The sequence below is a fragment of the Macrotis lagotis genome, chromosome 6 (genome assembly GCF_037893015.1).
Source record: "Macrotis lagotis isolate mMagLag1 chromosome 6, bilby.v1.9.chrom.fasta, whole genome shotgun sequence".
Lineage (NCBI taxonomy): Eukaryota > Metazoa > Chordata > Mammalia > Peramelemorphia > Peramelidae > Macrotis > Macrotis lagotis.
Genome location: NC_133663.1, coordinates 83271259 through 83296364, shown reverse-complemented (window position 1 = coordinate 83296364; position 25106 = coordinate 83271259). Strand labels below are relative to the sequence as shown.

The window sequence follows — 25106 nt, the reverse complement described above, 5'->3', positions numbered from 1 at the left end:
AACAAAATAAGAACAAGTAGGATTTGCATGAGGACAAGTTTGGTATTGTCTCAGTAGATGTATTTCTCTTAGGGGTGCAACAGTATTTCTTTTTAGGAAATTAGGGAAAGAAGGGATAGTCTCTTTTCTTATTAATCAACCCACAGCTGGATAGAGCTAAATGCATATTAGGTCCTTCTTAAGAATGTGTTGAGGAAATGATAGCTTCTACCAACCCATCTCTCAGTAAATGGCAAATTAATTCTGGAATTTAAATCTATGTGCACTGTGATTTGTGTGCTTCCTTTTCTTCTTTGGTCATCTTAGCTTACAGGGAGAGGATGATGATGGTGTTGATGAAAAATGATCACTTAAACCATATCAAGAATGACTTAGAAGATACCAGTGATGGCAACCACTCAGGAATGCTTCATCACCATTTGTGCCTTTTTTTTCCTTATTGGTGACCCCCCCCCCCCCACATCAAAAAAGAATAGAATGAAAAACCAGCAAAAAAGACAAATAAAACTACTGGAACTATTTATTTCAGCTGTCATTTCTAGACTTTTCTCATGCTTTTACTGTACCTCATTTTTCACTCTCAAACTTGTCTGCAGTAGTGATGTGTGGACAGGGCCCTAGATTTGGAGCCAGTAAATCCTTAGTTCAAATCCTGCCTGGTATACATACTTAACTGTGTGACCCTGGCCCAACTGGTTCCTTCTTGAAGGGAGTGTCTTCTATGGTCTCTTTTAACTTTAAATCTATGATTTTATGGTTCTGATTCTAGACAGTTGCTTTTGTTTATTGGTAAAATCTTTTTTATTTTAATTTTTGTAATTGCTCTTCTGTGTGACTTTGCTTATTCTTCTTCCTACTTTCCTAATATTTCATAACCTTCAGGTTTTCTTTTGGGTTTCATACTCATTACATATACTATCTCAAGAAACTCCAACTGGTCTTTAGTTTCTCTTGGTATGTGTACATGAGATGAATTCCAAATTCTGCTTTCTTTCCCTAATCTTACTCTACTTCCTGTTCCAGATTTTTCCTCAATTTTTTTCCCTTACAATTCTTCTTACCTAAATTTGAAGATGGCAAAGACTTCTCTTCTGTCAGGCCCTATTTGTTAGTTAATTGATCATTCCAAGTCTGCAAAGTCAATATACTTTTCCTTGGTGCTGCAGTCTTTCTATTGTCTTTACTGTCAAAATTGCTTTGACTTGTTTTCCTCAACATCATGAACTCACTAAGCCTATTACTACTCTCTGTATTGGACATTCTGACCAAACATAGCTCTCCAGGTATCCTCAGGACCAGACACAGAGTCTTTATTTAGCTTGTGTCAAACCAATATGGTATAATGTAGGGAAAGAAAATTGGAATTGATGCTAGAAGATTAGCTTTACCATTGAGCAGCTGGGCAAGTCGTTTCATAGGAAGTTCTTCCCTTCAAATAAAATTCATCAAACATTATAGTTATCTGCAAATATTTATGCTATTTTGATTAGAATCAATAGTGTCAAGCAATTGTTCACATATCACTTTGTTTTGCAAAATGCTTTACAAATATTATCTCATTTGATACTTACCATTAATCACATTTTGTAGGTGGAAAAGTCAAGGCAGACAGAGTTATTTGACCAGTTACACAACTAAGTTAGTGTCTAAGTAAAATGTGGTTCCCTATTCTAAGTCGGGTGCCCTACCTAGTTGTCTTTCTTAGCATTCATACATATTCTCAGATCAGAATCTGACTAATCTTCACTATTCACATCCCTCCTTTTCCCAACCTATATTAATCCTTTCTACTCCTTAAATATGCAATCAGTCAATCAGTTCAACACTTCTTGGCCAACAGGTTAATTTTTTGACCATTCCTGAGGTAGATATTTTGACCATTTGGTTTAAGGGTTAGACTTGGAGTCAGGAAGATTCATCTTCATGAGTTAAAAATGGCCTCAGATATGAACATCCCTGGGCAAGTCACTTAACCCTGTTTACCTCATTTGTCATCTGAAAAATGAACTGGAAAAGCAAAAGGAAAACCTCTCCAGAATCTTTGCCAAGAAAACCCCAAATGGGGCCAAGAAGAGTTGGACACAACTGAGAAAGAATGGAACAACAGTATTTGGTAAACATAAACTTCCCTAGCTACTGAAATAAAGACTCATTATTTGACAAAAATTTCTGAGAAAATTAGACAGCAATATAAAAGTAATTAGATTTAAACCAATACCTCAGACCTTCTACAAAGATAAACTCCAAATGGGCATTGACCTAGTTATAAAATTTCATGTAATATACACATTTTGAGAAACATGGAAAAAATTACCTTATCAGATCTACAGATAGAAGTTCATGACCAAAAAGGGAGAAGATCCTGGAAGATAAAATGGGTAATAGTAATTATAATAAAATTAAAAAAGGTTTTGCACAGACAAACCCAATAAAGCTAAGATGAAAAAGACAACAATTTGAAAAAACCCTTTGGGTCAAATTTATCTAATAAAGATCTCTTTCCAAGATATATAAAGAAATAATTCAAATGTATAAAAACAAGAATCATTTTTTTCTTTTGGTTTTTGCAAGGCAAATGGAGTTAAGTGGCTTGTCCAAGGCCGCACAGCTAGGTAATTATCAAGTGACTGAAGGTGGATTTGAATTCATGTACTCCTGACTCCTGGGCCGGTGCTTTATCCACTGCGACACCTAGCCAGTGCCAAGAATCATTTTCAATTGATAAATGGTCTAAGGATATGAATGGTTAGATCTCAAAGGGAGATACCCAATATCAATAGCGTTATAAAATATTTCATATCACTAGTAATTAGAGATGCAAATTAAAGCAATTTTGAGATACTACCTCAACCCTATCAGATTGGCAAAGATGACAAAAAAAAGAAAAAGTGGGTGGAGTCAGGAGTACCTGAGTTCAATTGCGACCTCAGACACTGAATAATTACTTAGCTGTGTGACCATGAGCAAAGAAAACTCAAAGAAAAAAAAAGAAAAGCAAAGAAAAAAGTGAAAGACACATTGCTGCACTATGGGTGACAGGTCCTTAAGGCTGATTGCCTCCCTCTGCAGTTGCCCTGATTCTGCTCACCGGACCCGTATGGTTCTGGAGGACAAAGTGAGGTTGGCAACTGGGCACAGTCCAGTGTGGCACCGTCGCCCTCCCTGCCGCCTCTCAGCAAACAAGAAGCTAAATGTAGAAGCCAGGGTGACGCGGCACCTGGCAGGTGCCTAATAGATAGTGGCGGACTGATGGGAGGTAGGACGGAGCCCCCTGCCCCCGCGCCCCGCACCCCGACGGCTCTGGGGACGAGCCCCCCACTTGTCTCCGGGCGGGCGGGCAGTGCCGGGCCGGGGCCGCTCCTCATCCTGGGGGGCCCGCGGCCCGGCACGTGACCGGCGCCCTCCGCTCCTCATCCTGGGGGGCCCGCGGCCCGGCACGTGACCGGCGCCTCCCGCTCCTCATCCTGGGGGGCCCGCGGCCCGGCACGTGACCGGCGCCTCCCGCTCCTCATCCTGGGGGGCCCCGCGGCCGTGGCCGGCACGTGGCCGGCGCCTCCCGCTCCTCAAACTGGGGGGCCCCGCGGCCCGGCACGTGGCCGGCGCCTCCCGCTCCTCAAACTGGGGACCCCGCGGCCCGTTTCTCCACTTGGCAGGAGAGGGGGCGCGAGGAGGGGAGGTGGGAGAGGCCCGCGGCGGGCGCGAGGGGAGCGGGGCGACCCCGGCTCGGGCCCGGGCCGCCGCACTGAAGGGGGCTTGTTTCTGTGTGGAAATGGGCATTTTTGAAAGAGTGTGCGGGCCGCGGTTTTGCGCCCCCCGCTCACCGCGCGTGTGCACGGGCGACCCCGGCCCTCGGGAGGCGCGGACGGGATGCTGCATCACCGCGGTGCCTCCGCGCCCCGCCCCCTCCCCCGCAGCGCGCGTGCGCAGTGCGCCCCGCGCCCGGCCCCGGCAGCCTCGGCCCCGGCGCGGGGCCCCGGCCCGCTCTGCCGCGTCAGGCGGAGGGTCCCGGGGACGCGCGCGCGCTCCCGCGCCCCTCCCACCCCCGCCCCTGCGGCGCGCGCCTCTACCTGGGAGGACCCTCGGCGCGCGCGCGCGTCCCCGGCCCCAGCCGCAGCGGCGGCGTCCAGAGAGCCCGGGCGAGTCCGGTCCGAGCGGCGGCGGCGGCGGCGGCGGCGGCGGCGGCGGCGGCGGCGGGGAGCCGGCGCGCAGAGGGGCCGAGGGGAGGGGGCGCCGCCATGCGGGCAGAGCCCGCCTGAGCCGCCGCAGCCTCCCCGCCCTGCCCGAGCCCCCCGGCTGACAGCGAGCGGCGCCGCGGAGCGATGAGCCATGAAGCCGCCCGGCAGCAGCAGCGGCGGCGGCAGCGGCGCCCGCACCCCGCGGCAGCGCACCCCGGGCCGCGGCCCGCCCGCCGCCGCCGCCGGCGCCCCCGCCACGCGTGTCCCCGCCGGCTGGCGCCTGCCGCCCGGCCTCCGCCTGCTCCTCCTGCTGCAGCTGCTCGCCGCCCCCTCCGGGCCCCAGCCCCGGGGGGCCTCCGCCGCCAGCGGTGGGTACGGCCCCGCGCCCGGCCCCGGGACCCTGCCCTGCCCGGCCCCGGGACCCTGCCCGGCCCCGCGCCCGGCCCCGGGACCCTGCCCTGCCCGGCCCCGGGACCCTGCCCGGCCCCGCGCCCGGCCCCGCGCCCTGCCCGGCCCCGGGACCCTGCCCGGCCCCGCGCCCGGCCCCGGGACCCTGCCCTGCCCGGCCCCGCGCCCTGCCCGGCCCCGGGACCCTGTCCCGCACTCTGCCCGCCCCGGGACCCTGCCCTGCCCCGCGCCCTGCCCTGCCCTCGGCCCTTGCCGCGCCTCGGGCGGGCATCCGCCGCGGGACTGGGAACTCGTGGGCTTGGGCAGCGGCGGGGGCCCCTGAAGCCCCCGCCCCATCGGGGTGCCGCCGCGCCCGAGCCTGGGTGCATGCTTGGGGGCTGGGGCCAGTCGCGCCTGTTCTGCTTTCCAAAAATAATAAGAAATCCCCTTGGTCGAGCAGAATGAGAACTGAAAAAGAGTTGCAAGGGGAATCCGGGTCGGGGTGGACAGTCAGTCAGGAGGCAGCCAGCCCCCCGGCCTTGGCCCCTCCAGGGCTCAAAGTCCCAGGATTGGCAGATGATTTCCATTCTCCACACCCGCCCCCGGCACCCGACTCCCCTCAGCTTGGGGACCCCGTGCAGAATGCTTAGAGTTAGAGCGGAGCCGCTGTGAAACTTAGGTGGGTCCTGGCGCATGTCCTTCAGGGATGAAGAATTAGCAGTCTCCATCGAGACCATCTTTCCTGTTCGCTTCTCTTCCCTCCCCCGGCAGAGGTGGAAAGGTTTGGCAGCATCTCTATGGTCCATAGGCGAAAGGCACATCAAAACCAGCAATCCCACTAGGAATCTGAGAAGGTGATGTCTTTAAAGGAGAAGGTGATGCCTTTAAAGGAATACACATCTCAATTTTACTTTGGAGAAAACTTCAATCCTATTTTAAGTGATTTTTAATCGGTTAGATTCTTTGTGACCGGTTCTCAAAGCCCAGGGAAATGTCTTGGAGACCTCTTGAGTCGATCATTGGTTTCATAATAGGAGTTTAGTTGAGTGGGATTGCTGAATGACCTATTAAACAATTGCATCTACAAACTTGGGTTTATTGTGTTTAAACGTGTGTGTTTTGTGCTAAATAGAAAACTTTGACTCTTTTACAAGGCAAGGTGCAATTTAGTGACCTTGCATTTATTGATGGTGGGTATATGTGTTTTCTTCCTCTCCCCAGCTTCATACTGGAATGAAACTGCAAAGGAGACTGCTGGGGTTCTGGCGGATGAAGAGCATGCATTTCAACAGAATAGCAGCAGGCGAAATCACAGTTACAGTAATGCAGTGCAGAAAGAAATCACCCTGCCTTCAAGATTGGTATACTATATCAATCAAGAATCTGAGAGCCCTTACCATGTCCTGGATACTAAGGCAAGACACCAGCAAAAACACAACAAGGTAAGGGGAGTCCACGTGTAAAAGCAGATCACTAATAGCAGCCACAAAAACCATTTCTTTAAAATGAAGTTTTCTGCAGGTATCTGACTTCACCTAATTTATTGCACCAATTTTTTTTTTTATTGGAAAGAATTCATTTCAAGGGAGAAGAAGTGGAGGGAGTTAATCTGCTCTTCTGAATAAAAAAGAAAATTGGAGTATTCTCAGAGCCTTTTAGGTTTCACCTAGGAAATATGACCCATGCACCAAAAAGGTGGTTTTTTTCTTGGATTGGGTTTGATGATTGATCTCTCTCTAAAGGAATGTGGGACTAGATTATGTTTTATTTGTGTAAACATTTTACATAGCCCATTAACTTAAAAGGGAGAACATACTCTAAAAACTGATTTTAACACAAGAACATGCCCATGGTCATATACAAAGACACAATTGTTTGAAGAAGCTGCTTAGTAACTTTTCTATCATTCCTTACTTAAAAATTGAATCTTTATCATCAAACAACTGAAAAACTATTTTAATATTCATTTCTTCACTAATTGATCAGCAAGAAGCAAATTGCTATTAAAAACATTTGTAAAGAAATGATAATGAATAGACTCCATTGACTTACATTCAGGGATTATTGAGTCTGTTTCGTTGAACACTAACCTTATCTGAATTGACTGAGGAGTTGTTGGGTTTAGTTTAGAGAGTGCTACTGATTAAAAAACAAAGCAAAACAACAACTCTGTCAACTATTTGTAGAATTATAGGGATATTTGGCATCCAAGCAATGAGAAGGAAGAAATCTTATACCTATCAAAATACTTTCCATTAAAACAAAAGATATTTTGGAAGTAAACTCCTCTAGGGCTGGGAATTTACGTATTTTTGTGTCTTCTCTAGTTTTACAACTTATAGTAGTTGCCGTTTGTTGAATGGCTACATAAATGAAACTACACATATATATGCAAAGGGAAGTCATTCTTTTTATTAAAGATTACATGTATGACCATATGTCTGTTCAGCTAAGAGTAACAGCATTCTTCTAGTGCTTAGCCAACATTTTCTCCATGATTCACATTATATATTGTTCATATAAAGTGACCTGAAATATAAGTAAATGATAACTGTATATAAAGACATAGACCACCTGTTTAATAGATAGGAAAATGGCAAAATGAGTTTAGGATTTCTATCTAGGATTTTAAAAACATGAGTGAAAAAACAGGGAAGAACCTCAGCTTTTTTAAATCTTTGCTCTCTGACATATTTATTTTGCACTTATTAACTGACATTGGAGAAGTTAACTGGTTATAAGAATATTTACAGGAGAACTTTTTTATTTATTTAAATACTTTATACTCATTTTGGTTATTATCTAAGTGTAGATAATACATTATTTACTATATGCTATACCCAACTACCTCCTGAAATCATTTTTCAATTTGATTCATATTATTTGGTTTACTTTTCAAACTATTGTTAATCATTCCTCTTACTAAGAAGAGGAGAAGGTGATGTCTTTAAAGGAATACACATCACAGTTTTTCTTTGAAAAAAACTCTACTAGTCCTATTTTAGGGAATTTTTAATTGGTGAGATTATTTGTGATAATTGACCAGTTCTCAAAGCTCAGGGAAATGTCTAGGAGACCTTTTGAATTGAGCATTGGTTTCATAATAGGAGTTTAGTTGAATACTTTTATGGTCTGGTAGTGGAGGATGGCATTAACATCTACTTTATATCAAGGTTTCCTTGTATATAACTTTGTGTGTGTGTGTGTGTGTTTGTGATAGCATTTAAGAACTGTTTCTGGACCCATAGGCAATGGGGTACTGGGGTATTCTACCCACTCCCTGTCCCAAAGGTTTCCTTTACTTTTTGATTCATGTACTTGGTGTAACTGGATTCAGTTCTAAAGGAATCTGACTTCATGAGAGTGGAGCTAGGTTCCCTTTTATCATTCTCTTTGATCATTTAACCCTTCAGGATAAATTGCTTAAGATTTAGGGTTTTTTTGGGGGGGAGGATTAAAATGTACTCTATGTACAATATAAATCAAATATGGGACAGTTATTTATTTCCTACACTCAAAATAAATGATGATGGACAGAAAAAGACTTCTAACTCACATCGACAGAACTCAAAATAGGATTCAGTAATTTAACTATAAATACTATTATACTCTCTTAGAGGCTGATAGCTGACCCTCATTAGAACATGAAGTGGTTTGCAGGACTGCTAATTTGGCATTTTACATTTCATCTTGTCTCTATTTTGTCCAAATGGTTTCTAATCCATGATTCCTGATAAAATAGTTCAGACCTAGGTCAGTCTTCTTGGTAGTGGTCACCTTCTCCAAGAGCATTGGAGTAGTTACTGGGGATACTTCCCCTTACCACATTGACCTTGTGGTACTCAGGAACTCTGGACCACTAAAGTTCACAAGGTTGCTGTTGTCCCTGGATATACCCTTCTCTGAAAAGATCAGATTAGTAAAGAAGATACACTTAAGATGTAGCCCACATTTAGGCTCAAGGTTTACTAGACTGCATATGTGCTTTGGAAGCTACATGCTCACGTCTGTTATCAAGATGTGGGAAAAGAGAAGTAAGAGTAGGGTCATTCTCTTTAAATCTCTGCTGAGTCATCTGTTCTTCTAGCTCATTGGCTAATGAGGGAGCTTCATTAGAGCATGAATCATTGGTAAGCCACTCATGGGTAGAACTAGTTTTCAAAATTCCCTTATAGTCTCAAGGAAGAGCAATATTGAGTATTCTCCATGAGATGGTCTTCATTACAGGGATTAATTATGTCTTATGTCTAAACCTATCTATTAGCAAGTGTATTAATGAATTCCTTTCATATTTCATCTATTGCTTATGATGAAGAACACTAATATCATATTTTATTAGATTGACTCTAATTGTTTACCAAATAAAATTTATTCACAGAAAATCCACACTATTAGATACTCTATAGTTATTTTTTTACCTAAGATTTTAATGAGGAAATGCTTTCCCAAATCCTCTTCCTCCCAAACTTGGAGAGCATACCCAACATCAGTGTACCAGAAAAAGACTCACTTTTGCTTTTAGATTTTCTTTCTTTCTTTCTCTCTTTTCTAAATCAGTAGTGAAGATCTGTCTTAGTTTGAAAGAAAAAGGCTAACCTCTTTAATGAAAATGAGAAATATATTTATCAGTAGGATTGTTAAGTAGAAGTCTCCAGAAGGAAGAAAAAAGTATAGAACTTAATCTTGATTTGAAGACTTGTACTATTTGTACTCTTCCTGTTCTTTCCCCCATTTTGTTGCCCTCAAGTACCTTGGTAATGAGTGTCATGGAAATGCTGACTCATTTTACAATTGCTAGGTAGCCAGGTAATGATGATAAAGAGAGGGGATCCCAGGTGTAGGTAGAGTTAGGACTTTTCATTCAGCTCTTAGAAATTTTCATGGAGATTCTTGGTAAATTATGACTTTCATCAAGGATAGTATAGGTTAAAATTCTTACCAGCAGTTTTCTATGAGACATTAAAAACCAACTATTTTCCTTAAGGAGAATGCTTCTCTTTTCTTCTTTTTTTGTTTTTTTAAATATCCCTAGTGCCTAATGCAGTGTCTGGCAGGTAGAAGATACACAATCAATGCTTATTGACTATAGACTTGACCATCCAGATTAAGCAGCATGCATTCCATTTTTTCAGCTAACCTTGGCATTTTCCTTTTTAAAAGTGTGTTTAATTGCTATTTTACATCTCAGCAGATTATTTTTTTTGTTTGTTTGAGACTTGCCTGACTTCTGTTCAGAATCAATTTTATATTCATGTGCTTTAGTTTGTCCTTTCCTTCCCCTATTCTTCCTTCCCCCCCTTTTTTTCCTTCCCCATACAACCAATTTAGGATAGTTAAAAATAGTATGATCACTGATGGCAAATCTAATTTTGCTCTGTTTTCAGAGTTTAACTTGCAATTCTATAATAGAGGAACTTTAACATCCACATCAAAGATTATTAGCATTCCCTAAACATTTTGTTAGTATTTAACATAATATTGTTAGGTGTATTATAAAATATTAGCTATTCTTTTAATCATGCCATGAGGTGGGTTAACATTTTACATGTAGGATTGCAATGGGGATAAAGAGAAAAGGAGATCTAGCCTTTTGAGAAGTTAAGTAAACTTTTCTTTACTTCTTTCCTGAAATGCACCCATCTTGTGTCATAACAGTCTTTCAGGATGGTTCTCTGCTGGGTGACTTTAATTGGTGGTGGATTAATTCAACAAACATATACTAACTAAGCTGCAGAAAAGGAGCAGATCTGCATTGGAAAAGAGAGTTCTTGCTGTGAACTTGCATTATCCTTTCTAGGTTACACTCTGTTTTAGCCCTTCAGAGGTCTTTATTTCTTTCAACCCTTAAGATAAACCTCTGTTTTATGATTCTATTGCTTAACTTTTCAACTTACTAGGCTGTCAAACCATTAGGGAAACTTAGCTTGGTTTTTCTTTCCTACTCTCCAGCTGGAAATATTCTCTCCCTGCTTAAATTTTCTTAGTATATTTTGTCTGGATTTCTCTTTTGCCTCCATCATGTTTTTCCTTGTATTATATTTATTTTAATAATCATGTCATATTTATTCCTTGATTTAATGTAAGTTTCTTGAGGACAGAGATGGTGACATTAAAGCAAACAAACAAAAAATAATCAAACTCCTTTGTATCCTAGCATAGAGTTGAACCTGAAATTGGCTTCCCCTTGAAGAAACCCTGTAAGGGTTTGGAAGGATTCTAATATTTGATTGAGTATTCCCATCCAGCAGAACTTACTGCTTCACAAAAAAACTGCTTATTCTATTTTTAGATAGTTTGAGCTGTTAGGGAATTTTCTCTTAAGTTGAGCCAAAATCTGCTTCTTTTAATGAAAGGCATTTTTATGAAAAGGATTTTATTTTAAATCCTTAATTTTTTTTTTGTCTGGACTTGTGATTTCAGTAGTTTAGGGAACTCCTACAGAGAAATTCTCTCTCTATCCTTGAGGCTTTGGACTTCCTCTGCCATTTACAATCTTATAAGGTAGTCTGGTGCATTGAAAGGTTAAGTAATGGAATCATAAAATGGGGGGGGGGTTGACCTTAGAGGCTAGCTAGCTAATCTAACTCTGATTTTACAGAGAAGGAAACTGAGGATCATAAGAAAAATGTGACTTGCCTATAGTTCTCATACAGACCTTTTTTTTTTATTCTTAGATGTAATTAGCTTTTAGTTTTCCATTTCTGCCATCTGTGTGTAGACATAGTTGAAGAGGCCAGCTTGTGAATGATAGTCTTTTTTATGTTGCATTCATGGAAAGACTGGACTTGGATTTAAAGCTATAGTGATATAATTTGAAGAGCCCAATGCTATTAGGATCATGGATTTCAAGAGAAGAAATGGACTTTAGAGGTCATCCAATCAAACACTTTTATTTAATAGAGGAAGAAATTGAAGCCTAGAGTTAATAAATGGCATGGTTAGGAAATAGTAGAACAGAATCACACCCAAGACCTCCAGCTCTGAATCAAACACTCTTTTTAATTGGACTTTGACTTTCAAAAGTAAGTCTTATGTTTTGAAAGAATAGTCATATTTAGTACTACAAGTTAGCTTGGGTTGAATGGCACAACTGTTTCTCAGTGGTCCACTGTATATCATTGAAAGTCATCTATCAGTGTCTTTGGAGAGTGTCTTTTCCCCCCAAATATTTTATTTTTTTCAATTACATGTAAAATTTTTTTAACATTCATTTAAAAAAAATTTTGAGTTCCAAATTCTCTCATTTTCCTCTTTGTTCATTGAGATGGCAGGCAATTTGATTTAGGTTATACTTGTGCAGTCATGCAAAATATATTTCCATATTAGTTATATTGTGAGAGAAAAGACAGATAAACCAAGAAAAATTCATCTAGAGATGGATAACATTTCTTTATCATGCCCTTCTGAATTGTCTTAGATCATTGTTTTGCCAGAAATTGCTAAGTCATTCACAGTTGATCATCATCCAGCATCGTTACTGTGTACACTATTCTCTGGTTCTGTTCATTTCTCTTTGTATCAGATTGTATAAGTCTTTTTAGGTTTTTCTGAAAGCATCCTGTTCATCTTTTCTTACATGTTCAGTCATTCTTCAATTGATGAGTATGCCTTTGATTTCCAATTCTTTGCTACTTCGAAAAGGGATGCTATAAATATTTTTATACATAAATTCTCTTTGGAATACAAGCCTAGTAGAGTGCTGGGTTAAAAGGTAGACACAGTCTTATAACCTTTAGAGCATAGTTCCAAATTATTCTCGGGTATGGTTGGATCATTTCACACTTGGAGAGTATCTTTTGTCTCTTTTGCTAGTCGCTGCCCTGTACCACTAGTTTGGTGGTACTGTTGTCATCTATTCTCTGGAAATAATAGACCAGATGTGTAGATTAGGTAAAGGACAAATGACTCATCAAAGATGACCCTGAGGATTTTTTCCTCCATTAGGTCAGTGGCAAAATGGGATTTTTCAGAGTAATGGGTAAATTAGGCATAGAAGAGGGAAGAGCTTCCTTCCTATTTCTCTATTTACAGTAATGACATCACCATTTTCCCCTTACTCAGATTTAAAACTTTGGAGTTATTTTTGACATTCCTTCCCTCCTTTATACACTATATTGTCTTAGTGATTATGTTATGTCATTTCTTCAAAAGATTTCAGGCATTCATCCTTTCTTCATTCCTATCCCCCTGATGTCTGAATTACTACAGTAGTTTTCTAACTGATCTCTTTGCTTCTCCTCTTGTCTCTCTTCAGCCCATCCTATGCAGTAGTTACATAAATCCCTCCCCTCATTTTTTGTGATGTCCCCCCTCCCTCACAATACTAAAATCTTCAGTGCATAGAGAATAAAGCATAAGTTCTTTCTGAAAGAATGAGGGAATATGACTCACTCTACAGAATAGCTGGCCATCTTCTTTTGGACAATGTCTCTTCATATATTTGGTCATTAAATCCTCTTTCAGTTTTCTCCCAGGCTAAATTATCTCAGAGAGTTCTTTGAATGCTAGTGGGTCATTTTGTTTGGATGGTTCTATTCATACCTGACTAGCCTGTAAAGATAGTTGTAGAAATAGTTTTATGATAAAAGACAAGAACCTTGCCTTATCTTTTAATAGTGTTTTTTTCCCCCTAGAGTGTTGAATAAAGTTAAATTTTGAAGATTCTACATTTTAAAGATTCTGGAGCATCTCTTTCAAAAATTGAGTTTTTACAAACAAAAATTTTTCATATTTATTGGAAGAATGGGTATAATCATGGGGTCTTACTTCCAGAAGACTTTCCATTTATACTGATAAAGGGAACCTGCTTAACCCCCTGAAAGATCATTGTATATTGCATTGTACCTGGTGTCCCTTCCTTGTGTTTAAGTAATTGCATTTTTATTCAGATTTTTCATTGGTAATTCTTGTAAAATGGGCAGATATAGTTGTACTCATTCCTCTGAGAGAGAGAGAAATTGTTATATTTTTTCACTCTGTGACAAGGTGAGATGAAGGTTCCTCAGATCATAATTAAAGAATTACATGGTACTGTATACATAAAGTGTTAGGGTGTTACGAGACTATATTGAAATTTAAGGTCTAATAAAGTACTTTAATAGCCAAGTTTATTTTAATACCTACTTTCTTAGTAAAAAATAAATGTTGATTTTTTTATGAGAGATTAATAGTTCAGTTAGATATATATATTTTAGTTATCTTCTGATTTATTATTTATATCACATATTATTTAGATATATTTGATTATATATCTTATATTTTATAATTATGCTTATATTATTAAATATCATATATAATTGTAATATTTAGATTTGGTTTTCTTCTGAAAGATAACCGTAATCATAATACTATATTATACTTGGATTTATAAGGGAAAATATGATAAAGCCTGGTCTTTCTCAAGGATGCAAAATTTAGAAAAGGGAAAAAACTATCATGTACTTCAGACAAATACAAAGGGAGAATATTTAAATTTATATAGATTATTAGTATTAATATTAATATGAATATTGAATTTGCCACATAGTCTTCACACTTTAGTCAGACTTTGGCTCTAATACGTTCTTAGCCTTTCTATAGTTAAATCTTTGGATCACAGAGTAGAACCAGAAGGACCTTGAGAGATTATTTAGTCCTATCTATTTTTTTTCTGATGAACTAGTGTTAATTTGTTTCAGGAAGTTGTAGAGATGGTATTTGAACCTAGGTCTTCTGATGCCAAATCTAGCATTCTGGACCAGTAGTGAGTGTCAAGCTCAACTGAAGTCAGCATATTGACTTTGAAAACTTCAAATTAACATTATTGATTTTTTTATTGTATTTTTATTTATTAAAAATTTCCTAATTATGTTTATATCTGGTTAGGAACATACTCTTGGTACCTCTGCTTTATGTTCTCTACTGGAGTTTTCTGCTTTGGGGATTTTCCATATCAAAGTTTTCATAGTAAATTGATATGGTTTTAGCAATATATACCTGGAGTCTCTGAACTTGGTATTTTAAAAAAAAGTTAATAACTTTAATTTCAATTATAAGTGGCTTCCTTTGTTTAGCATTATATACAAACATGCTATATTCAGGAAAAATAGAAGATAATAAACAGAGGGAAGTTACTAGAATTAAGAGGAAAAGGCTTCCTGTAGAAGATGGGTTTTTAGTTGGGGTATGAGGAGGGAAAGAGTGCATCGTCTAGGTGTGGAGTACAGTCAAAGAAAATCCCTGGGGCCAGGAGATGGGGAGATATATTGTCTCAGTGGGATTGCTGTGCCAGCCCTAATAGCATTTCCTTAATGGCCACCCAAGGACTAGTTCAGGTGAGGAACGGTCAGAGGAACAATTATAGGGGCCGCAGATGTTACTTGTTTATGTGATAACTCAGCAAGAGTGTCCCTTTGGCAGCCTTAAGCTCCCCTCCTTCTCTCCAACAGGAAGGAGCTCATTAGAGTTCCCCTGGTCATTGGGGGGCATCAGAGGGGGGGCAGTATCAATTGGTCTAAACCATTTAGGCATATACCTTTGTAACTGATCTAGTGCAGAAAGACTTCATCATTGAGGAAACTAAGGTGGGCTCTGCTCAATTGGCCAGGACTGCTAATGGAGGAAAGGCTGGGGAACTATCAGCATTTCAAGGCTCAGTTCCTGGTGTTTTTTTTTTTTTTTTTTTTGTATACATGAGGAGAAGGAAGGGACACTTCAATGTTAATGCTGGGATTAAGGCAGTGTACTTGGCCGTTAATTGAATATATTAATGAGTTTTCTCAGCTGCATGCTATTTTAAGCTGGGAGGAGGCAGGGCTGATGGAGACTTTTAGAAGGGGATTAAAAGATCATTTTAGGGATTGCTTAGTAGGACCCATGGGACCTCAGGATTTAGCAGGGCTAATGGAACTGACAGACTAGTTGATTGGAGGGACAAAGAGGGGGTCAAAGTTTTGCCAGAATTCAAAATGCAGACAGGGAGAGTGAAAGGACCTTGGAGCCAAGCTAACTGTGAACAAGCTGGAAACCATAGTTAGATGGGACCCAACACAGATCTTGTTTGAGGTGTTGTTGGCTTTCCCTGTGAAGTATGGCAGGAATAGTCCATATAGACTGAGGAACCAGGAAAAACAGGGAAATAAATTAAGCAGGAATTCCTCCCAATGAGCTTAGAGGCTGCCATAAATTGGGAAATAGGATTTGGTGGGCAGGGAGCTATATCTAGACTAATCTGTGATGTTTATTGTATAGGTTGAGATCATTTTTTGGGGGGGGGGATAGGTGCCCAGGAAGGATAGAGAAAGAAAAGCATAATTCTGATAGATTTGGAGGCATTAAGGCTTTATAATCTTGACTTTAGTTAGAAAATGGGAATCACCTCTTTATCAAGAGATGATTCCTGGGGGCAGTTAGGTGGTGCAGTGGATAGAGCATCAGCCCTGGAGTCAGGAGGACCTGAGTTCAAATGCGGCCTCAGACACTTAATAATTACCTAGTTGTGTGACCTTGGGCAAGTCACTTAACTGCATTGCCTTGCAAAAAAACAAATCATATCCTATAGATATACATTATATAACAGATACACATTTAAGATATGAAAGCTTAAACTTACATTAGGACTTTGGGAATAAATACCTTATATAAAAGTCTTTTCCTTAGTAGGGAGCATAAAAAATTCTGAGAATAATTGCTACAAAAGCACTTAAGAAAATATTGGGGTTACCATAGTTGTGAAGACCTGATTTTTTTTTTTTTTTTAGGTTTTGGCAAGGCAGATGGGGTTAAGTGGCTTGCCCAAGGCCATACAGCTAGGTAATTATTAAGTGTCTGAGACCGGATTTGAACCCAGGTCCTCCTGACTCCAGGGTCAGTGCTTTTATCCACTATGCCACCTAACCACCCCTAGGAACCACTCTTAAGGGCTGGCAGGGCATATCAGTAATATGCTAGAGCCAGTCAGGAAGGCATGGATTCAGACCCTGTCACTGACACAGCTGTGGGATTATAAACAGGGCTTTTTGGGTCTCAGTTCCCTTATTCATAATATGTGGATAACATTACTTCAAAGGACTTTTAGTGAGGCTCACATGAAATAATATTTGCTAAACCCTTTGCAAACTTTAAAGTTCTATATAAATTTCAGTTATTAATCAGGAAGTAGTGAACTTGTTGCTGTCCCAAAAGATTATGATTGCCCAATTAATTACTTTCCTTCCTGCAACATCATTCCCTAATTTATACCCTAAATGATCATGAAAGATGAACTATTGGATATATGGAAAATGTGAATGAGCGGTTTATTTGAAAATATGTAATGTCAAAACATGAGTGCCCTTGCTTTTTGTCTCTAAGTAAGGAATCCTTGTTCCTCCATTGCCTCTGAGGGTTCAGGAAATATTAGTGAATACAGCTATCTGCTACCCTTATTTCAGAAATTCTGGGAAAGGCACTGGGTGCTCTACATTTATTCTAAATCCTTTTTTGGGGAAGAGGAGGGGAATTTTCAGTTTGTGAAAAATTAGGACTTAGGATGAGTGGAAGACAACTTCTGTTGTGTCTGCCAGATTATTATACTTTTTTAGTCAGGTAATTCCCTGGCAACTTTTCAGCATTTTAATTCACGCTGTTTTCACTGCCCTTCTAGACCAATTTCCTGTTGTTTCTCTTAATGATATCTTGATATGTCATCAAGCATAATGTCTTGTATAAGGTTATTAACCCATGTGGGGAACCATGACTTACATGATAATATTTTTTCCTTGGTCTTTGGAAACATTCTTGGGACTTATTTTAGGACTCAGTGGACTTCCCATGGATCTGTTTAGTTCTAAGAGAATAGGTGGAATTTTCCCAGAAGGGAAGCCTTTTAGGGTTTTCTTTGAACTACAAATTTACGCTCAAGGTGTTTTTTTTTTATGGTGTTTATCATTTTCAGAATTCCCAATCTGCATTTTAAGAAAAAAGGGATTAGATTTAATTGGAGACTAGAGTAGTCTTGAAGAAGACATTTATGACAGTTGCACTTTCCCAGCACCCCAAACTCTAAGGACACACATATCTACTTCATGAGAATTTTTGGGATGCATGTATATACTTGTAATTTGTGAATTGTAAATGTAAATATAGATATGATTATATATTTAGGGTATTCCAAAGTCCTAATGCAAGTTTAAGCTTTCATATCTTAAATGTATATCTAATACGATACAGATGTATATCTATAGGATATGATTTATCTATCACCTATGCATCTTTCCTATTGTCTCTCTTTCCCTCTGCCTCTTTTTCATCTTTTAAATTACATAGAGCCAGAATAGCTGGGGAAGATGAAGATTTCAACTTTGAACTGCTTCTCACTATGACTATTACTATTTAATACATATTAACATTACAATAGTAATGTATAAAAAGTTATTGGCATTCAAGACAGGCCTGGGAACTAGGTGGTAGGGAGAGGGAGTAGTAGACATTATTTGGAAGCAGCATGACACACAGATAGGCTTCACTAACCATGGAAATTTAATATACTATTTTAAAAGTAAATTTTCATGAGTTTTTTTCATTTTTACATTACAAAATATCTTTTATTTCTTCCATTTCTTCCTCCCAGAGAGTCATCTAATATGACATAGTTTTTTTTAAGAAAGAAAAGGAGAAAGAGGAATAATAAGCCAAACTGAATAATTATTCAAAAAATTTTTTAAATATATGAAATGTTCATTACTTGTGACCCTTCTATTTTAGCAAAGGAATGTTATAGGGATGAGTCCTTATATCTCTTGTTTGAGGTTTAGTGCATTTTTTGAATAAGTGCATCTTGTCTGGATATCATGCATAGTGGTGATTATTTTCATTTTTCCTCTGGGTAATTTATGTATTGAGAATCAAGGATATTCTAGCAGATGCATTGTTTTCTAGTCAGACCAAGAGGAATCTGTTGAAGGGGTAAAGAGAACTGTGGCTTATGTTTGTAATGAGAATTTTTCCTAAAGTGTGAGGGAAAGTTAAGTCTTACAATATTTTGGTGAGCAAGCAGTTGTAATACCTCTAATCTTCAGAGGAAGTCATAAAGGCAAATCATGATATCCTTATCAATGAGACACCTCACTCAGGAAGATTACTGATGAATGGATTGGGTTTGTGGTATCTGGCATTACAAGAAGAATTTGCATGCATTAGGTTCCCAAGTACCATAAAGGCTCTGGAGAAAGCCATAGGAAGATAGGGCTGGCAGAATGAATTGGGGGAACAACACAGTAGGAGTTTTCAAGTATTTAAAAGATTGTGACCCAGAAGAAGAATTAAACTTTTTTTTTTTTTTTTTGGTCCAGAAAGAGTAGAACTCTGTGAAATGGTAAGGGATTGGGAAGAGGTTGAAAGTAGATGACTGCTAGAGTCTTTTTTCAGTTCTAAGTCAGTGATCCTGAGATCCCAAGTTTCAGAGGCAGATTTAACTTTAATGATAGGAAAAATAACTTCCTAGAAATTAAAGCTACTCAATGCATTGTCTCAATATGTAGTGTGCTCCCTTAATAGAAATTGAAATAGACTTCAAGGGAAGACTGGGTGGGTTTCAACCTGAACAATCTTTATTATTGTGAATCATTTCTTGGTGACTCTATCCAAAATTGTCCTTTTATCCCCAAAAGTAAGAAAAAAATTAAAGTTTATGAAAACTGTGTTTGCTCTATATGACCCTTTAATTGATGTTGTTTATGAAATGGATGGCTTTTTTGAAATTTACCAGATTCGTTTTAATGGGATCTTTAATGGACATTTCTGGTTTTAGGTGGTTGATGAATTCAGTCTTATGTGCTGCTGAAGACATTGTCTATCTTTCCCCCTTTCCTTTTCCAAGTATGTAGGACTGAGTTTAGAGAGAAAGTATTTTCTGTAGTAATGTTTAAACCTTTCAAGATCATTATTTAGCTAGCTTAATGTTTAACTAAACTTTTTTTCAAACAGGTCAAGATCTAATGCTATTTTAAGATTTTGAAATTAGCCAAAAATGCTTACTTCAGAATTATATTTAATGCCTTCTTTCCGATGACAATTACACAGCCACAAATGTATTACAAGGCAGAAGATAACACATATAACCATAATCATACCTCAGTTTTTCCCCTTAGATTGAAATGTATGAAAATTCAATGTGACATTAAATTCAATGTGACATTCCTAAAAAAACTTTTTAAAATATGAAGTTATTACCTGTCAGGGATTTGGAATTTATGGTATTGTTAGGAACGGTTGTGTATGGGAGCATTGTAAATGATCTTCACCTGGTATCCTTGAATACCAGAATCTTATTTTACTAAATTATTCAGGAGTGGGAGTGGATTAGGGTTTGGAAAGGTATTTAAACACTGGTGTTTTGATAAATAAATGGAGCATGAGGAGCACTTGGAGATCTTGACGGAGTACTTGTCTCCTTTGTAATCCTTGTCTCCCACCCCTCCAATGCTGGACTGGGGAAAGGATAAGGGAGTCAGGAATAGGGACTTTACATGGCACAACTTTCTGGACAGATTTTGAGATAAGATTAGGTCATTTTTCTTCTAAGATTTTTTTTCACCCATAAGCTAATAGTTAAATAGAAAGAGTGGATTAAACCATTTCTTGAATTAACAAACTTCCTGTTTACTGCCCTTATATGACTGGAGGCATATTATCTGTCTATGGTCAGTTTTATTCAATATCTCTTCCTTGTAGATATTTTGGAGATCTAGCAAGTGTTTATCTTGGCAGAATGATTACTTCATGTATAGGTGTGACCATGAATGATACAGCAAATTTTAGCTGGATTATGGGAGAAAGATTGACAACTGAGGATGAAGAACAGTTTACTTATTGTAACCTAGAGGCCAAGTCAACCTAGACAATATGTGTTTACTTGGGTGATTTAAAAAATCAGTCAAACCAAAATATAATGAGGAAGGTAAATTATAAAAAGAACTTCAGAGGAAGACAGCATCATACAGTGGGAAGTATGTTGAATTTGAAGTTAGAGGAAATGGATTCAAATCCTGGCTTTTCTGCTTATTATCCATGTGACCTTGGGCAAATACCTCAAGATATTGGACAAGTCCTCTTCTGAATAATGAGGAAATTGAACTCAATTATTTTAAAGTTCTTGATCTAAATCTTATGTTCTGATGAATAATTTCAAGTTCCTATTTCATTCACTGCATGCTTTTTTTTTTTTTTAGTTTTTTTGCAAGGCAAATGGGGTTAAGTGGCTTGCCCAAGGCCACACAGCTAGGTAATTATTTAGTGTCTGAGACTGAATTTGAACCCAGGTACTCCTGACTCCAGGGCTGGTGCTTTATCCACTGTGCCACCTAGACGCCCCAACTGCATGGACAATTAACATTTTATTTCCAGGTGTTAATTCTGGTTCATAAAATTGTTCTACATACTGTCTCTTTTTACTGTAAGTGCTTTTGTTCTTTTATGGTTCAGTTGTGATATCCTGGAAACTGTCCATTTAAAGCAGACATAATGAATTTTACTTAGAATGCTTTAAAAAATTGTCTCCACTTTATTTTACACCCTGTTCTCTGATAAATCTTTCCATCTTCCAGTACTCAAGGAGACCTGGCTTCTCACCCTTTACCATCCTCTCCAGAACTGGATTCTCAGTCTTTTATACACTCAAATACAATGATAATGGAAGGAGAACTGTAATACTTTTTGATCTCCATAGCTACACTTTCCCTTTATCAGTCAGTCAATAGGTATTTATTAATCTTGTGCCAAGCCATGCTGAGTATTGGGGATACTAAGAAAAGCAAAAGATAGTTGCTGCTTTTCAAGGATCTCACAGTATGATGAGTTCAATTGCCACCTTTCCTCTTTTAAGGTGTCGGCAACCTTTCTTAGTTTAAAATTTAATATTTTCAAATTTATTACCCAATCCAGATCTCAGTCACTGTTATTGGCTGACCTCCATGTCATGCTACCTCTTTTCGTAAAGAGCTTAGTATCTGACTCCCATCTTCCTCTCCTCCCCAAATCTTGCCCCTGTACTTCAGTATCTATGTAATAGTTCCTCAACCACTCTAACTTCCTAGTTCCTCAATCTTAACTCTTACCACTTACTCCTCAACACATCAGCTGTAAATACTGATGATCACACTCTTGATCTCACCATCATCCTTAAGCAAGACTCTGAAATTCCTTTAACTAATGAAGACTTCTTATCATTTCCCTGTCCCTATGCTTTACCCCTCTTAAATGCATTCTTCATTCCTCTACCTTTCAGCCCTCTTTAGGCCACTGCTCTGACTTCCCTCTCTTCCCAATCTTAGTCCTATAGAGAACTAATTTTAATCCAGCTGCCCTTTATAATTGTTTGATCCGTTGTGGGGGTTTCCACCCTCTTCCTTTTCAATCATCCCACATACTATTGAACAAAGCTAGAGAAAGTCATTTCACTGACTTCGAAAATTGTTATCCAATATCAATTGGACCCTCATTGCCTCAAGACAATTTCTTTACTCTTCCTTAATTCATTCTTCCTCCCAATATCTTTCCTCTCTTCTTAAAGCTCCTATTTCTGTTCTACCTCTCTCCTGTGTTCTTCTCTATAACCCTGCTCATATTTTACTAATGTAGTCTAAGCATAGTCTTAGACTGGCAAGCAGGCTGTGTAGCCTCTGGGAGCAGTCACAAATATGACCCATATGCTGTTTTGTTTTGAAATTCCTATTCCATTCACTACATGCTTTTTTTTTTAGTTTTTTTTTTTTGCAAGGCAAATGGGGTTAAGTGTCTTAATTTATAGATTCTTCCCAGAATCTCCATTTTTAGAAGTGTTCTGGTCGGCCAGATTTTTCATTCCTCTCTCACCCCTACTTCTGTTTGGACTTTCTCATGACCCAATGGGGGTACATTTTACTTTTCAGCCCCTCTTTATTGTTTTCTTCCCATTAGAATATAAGCTGCTTGAGGGAAGAGGCATCTTTCTTTTTTTTTGCTTGCATTTATATTCTTAGTGCTTAGCACAGTATCTGGCTCATAGAAGGCACTTATTGATTGATTAATTGACTAAAACCAAGATGTCCTGACTCTTTTCAAAATAAGGATTTACCCAGCTTTCATATACTAATGTTAATTTTCTACTCTTCTGAGAGAATTTTGGCTATTACCACTGTATTACTGTTATTTTAGAAAATTTTTAATTAAGCTATAATCCTCGTCTTTTGTTATAAGAAAAATAGCTTGTAAACCTTAAAATGTTTATTTAATAAGTGTAAAATGATATTATTAATATTATTACTTTGATATTGACCAGAAGATCACCAAAGTTAATCTCTTCACATGGAAGATATTTCTCTATTCTTACTCATTCTGATATTAAATTTGCATCTAGTTCTTCACAGAATCTTAGAGAGCTCTCTTTAGAGAATACATTCAAACTCACTAACTTTATACATTGTTGTTTTTTTTTTTTGCAAGGCAAATGGGGTTTAAGTGGCTTGCCCAAGGCCACACAGCTAGGTAATTATTAAGTGTCTGAGACCAGATTTGAACCCATGTACTCCTGACTCCAAGGCCGGTGCTTTATCCACTATGCCACCTAGCCTCCCCTACTTTATACATTGTTGAATAGCTCCAGAGAGTCAAGCGATTTTCCCCTCTAAGTTGGGAGGTTCAATTCTTTTAGCTCTAAGTCCAATTATCCTAGTATATCACTTGGTGAAGGTGTTAGGGGTATGAGTTCCTTTGCTATTCATATTTTGTGCTTTTACTTTCAACTGCTCTTTAGTTTTATATATATATGTAAATTTCCTTTATCTTTTTAAAGCCTTCCTTCTTTTGCCACCTTTTCTTATTTGACTTATTTCTTTTTAGCGTGTCCACCTATTTTAGGTTATATATTGATTCCCCTCTCCTACAATTTCATTCATTGTTAAAATCTATCTCTAATGGTTCTACTGCCTCATAAGTCTTTGTTTTTTCCATTTCTTCATATAGGAGATGGTACTTGAGTTCAAAGAAATAAGGAATTTTAAAAGCTAGAATTGAGAAGGGAGTGAATTTCAAGCATAAAAAGATAGCCAGAACAAAGTTATGAAAATGGGAAATAGAGCATTTTGAGTGAGGGTATTCAGAAGGCCAGTTTGCCTGGTTGATAGACTGTGTGAAGTGGAGCAATGAATAATATGGTAAAACTAGGTTTGACCTAGGTGGTGAAGGGATTTAAATTCCGAACCATAATGTTTCTGTTTGATCTTAGTACCTGGAGGTAATAGATCTCTAATGAAATTTATTGAGTGAATGAGTGACATGGTAAGATATAACATTAGGAATATCAATTTGGTGACTATATAGACAGTGGATTGAAGTAGGGAGAGACTTAAAGTAGAAAATTAGAAAGTTATTGTAATAATCTAAGAGGGACTTTGTGAGAACTTGACCTTAGTGACTATGTGAATAGAGAAGATGAGATGGATAAGAGACATGTTGTAGAGATAGATTTGACAAAACTTAACAACTGATTTAGAATAAGAAGAAAGTTAAAGATGATTTCAAGATTGAAAAGGGAGAACAAAGGTCCTTTCACCAGAAATAGGAAATTTCAGGAGATGGATAAGTTTGAAGGAAAAGGTTATAAGTTCTCTTGTGGACATATTTATGACATATAGAAGCATATATAAGCAGTTAGTGATATGGCACTTGAAATCAGGAGAACCTAAGACAGGAAATATTGATATGAGAGACTTCCAGATTATGAGTATATTATACTGGCCATCAATGAAAATGTGAATCTATTCACATTGTGTTGGAAAACTAGTATGTAAACCCAGCAGCTTGTAACTTGTGGGAAGGGTGATTCAGGAAAAGATTTTTTTTATTTATTTTTATTAAAGATATTATTTGAGTTTTACATTTTTCCCTCAATCTTGCTTCCCTCCCCCCTCCTCCCCCAGAAAGCACTCTGTCAGTCTTTACTTTGTTTCCATGTTGTACCTTGTTCCAAATTGGGTGTGATGAGAAAGAAATCATATCCTTAAAGAGAAGAGAAGTCTAAGAGGTAACAAGATCAGACAATAAGCTATCTGTTTTTTTTTTTTTTTCTAAATTAAAAGGAATAGTCCTTGCACTTTGTTCAAACTCCACAGCTCCTTATCTGGATACAGATGGCACTCTCCTTTGCAGACAGCCCAAAATTGTTCTCAATTGTTGCACTTATGGAATGAGCAAGTCCTTCAAGGTTGAACATTACTCCCATGTTGCTGTTAGGGTGTACAGTGTTTTTCTGGTTCTGCTCATCTCACTCAGCATCAGTTCATGCAAATCCCTCCAGGTTTCCCTGAAATCCCGTCCCTCCTGCTTTCTAATAGAACAATAGTGTTCCATGACATACGTATACCACAGTTTGCTAAGCCATTCCCCAATTGAAGGACATTTACTGGATTTCCAATTCTTTGCCACCACAAACAGGGCTGCTATAAATATTTTTGTACAAGTAATGTTTTTACCCTTTTTCCTCATCTCTTCAGGGTATAGACACAATAGTGATATTGCTGGGTCAAAGGGTATGCACATTTTTGTTGCCCT

The 25106-nt window shown here is 39.0% G+C and overlaps 1 protein-coding gene across 1 annotated transcript in view; it reads left to right on the top strand.

Moving 5' to 3' along the window:
• The first annotated feature begins 4326 nt into the window (after nucleotides 1–4326).
• Nucleotides 4327–25106, top strand: part of ADAM23 (ADAM metallopeptidase domain 23) — a 236395-nt gene continuing 215615 nt past the window's right edge. The window contains exons 1-2 of the mRNA XM_074192744.1: nucleotides 4327–4543; nucleotides 5784–6004. Coding sequence (XP_074048845.1) covers nucleotides 4327–4543; nucleotides 5784–6004 — 438 coding nt within the window. The remainder of the gene's footprint in view (nucleotides 4544–5783; nucleotides 6005–25106) is intronic.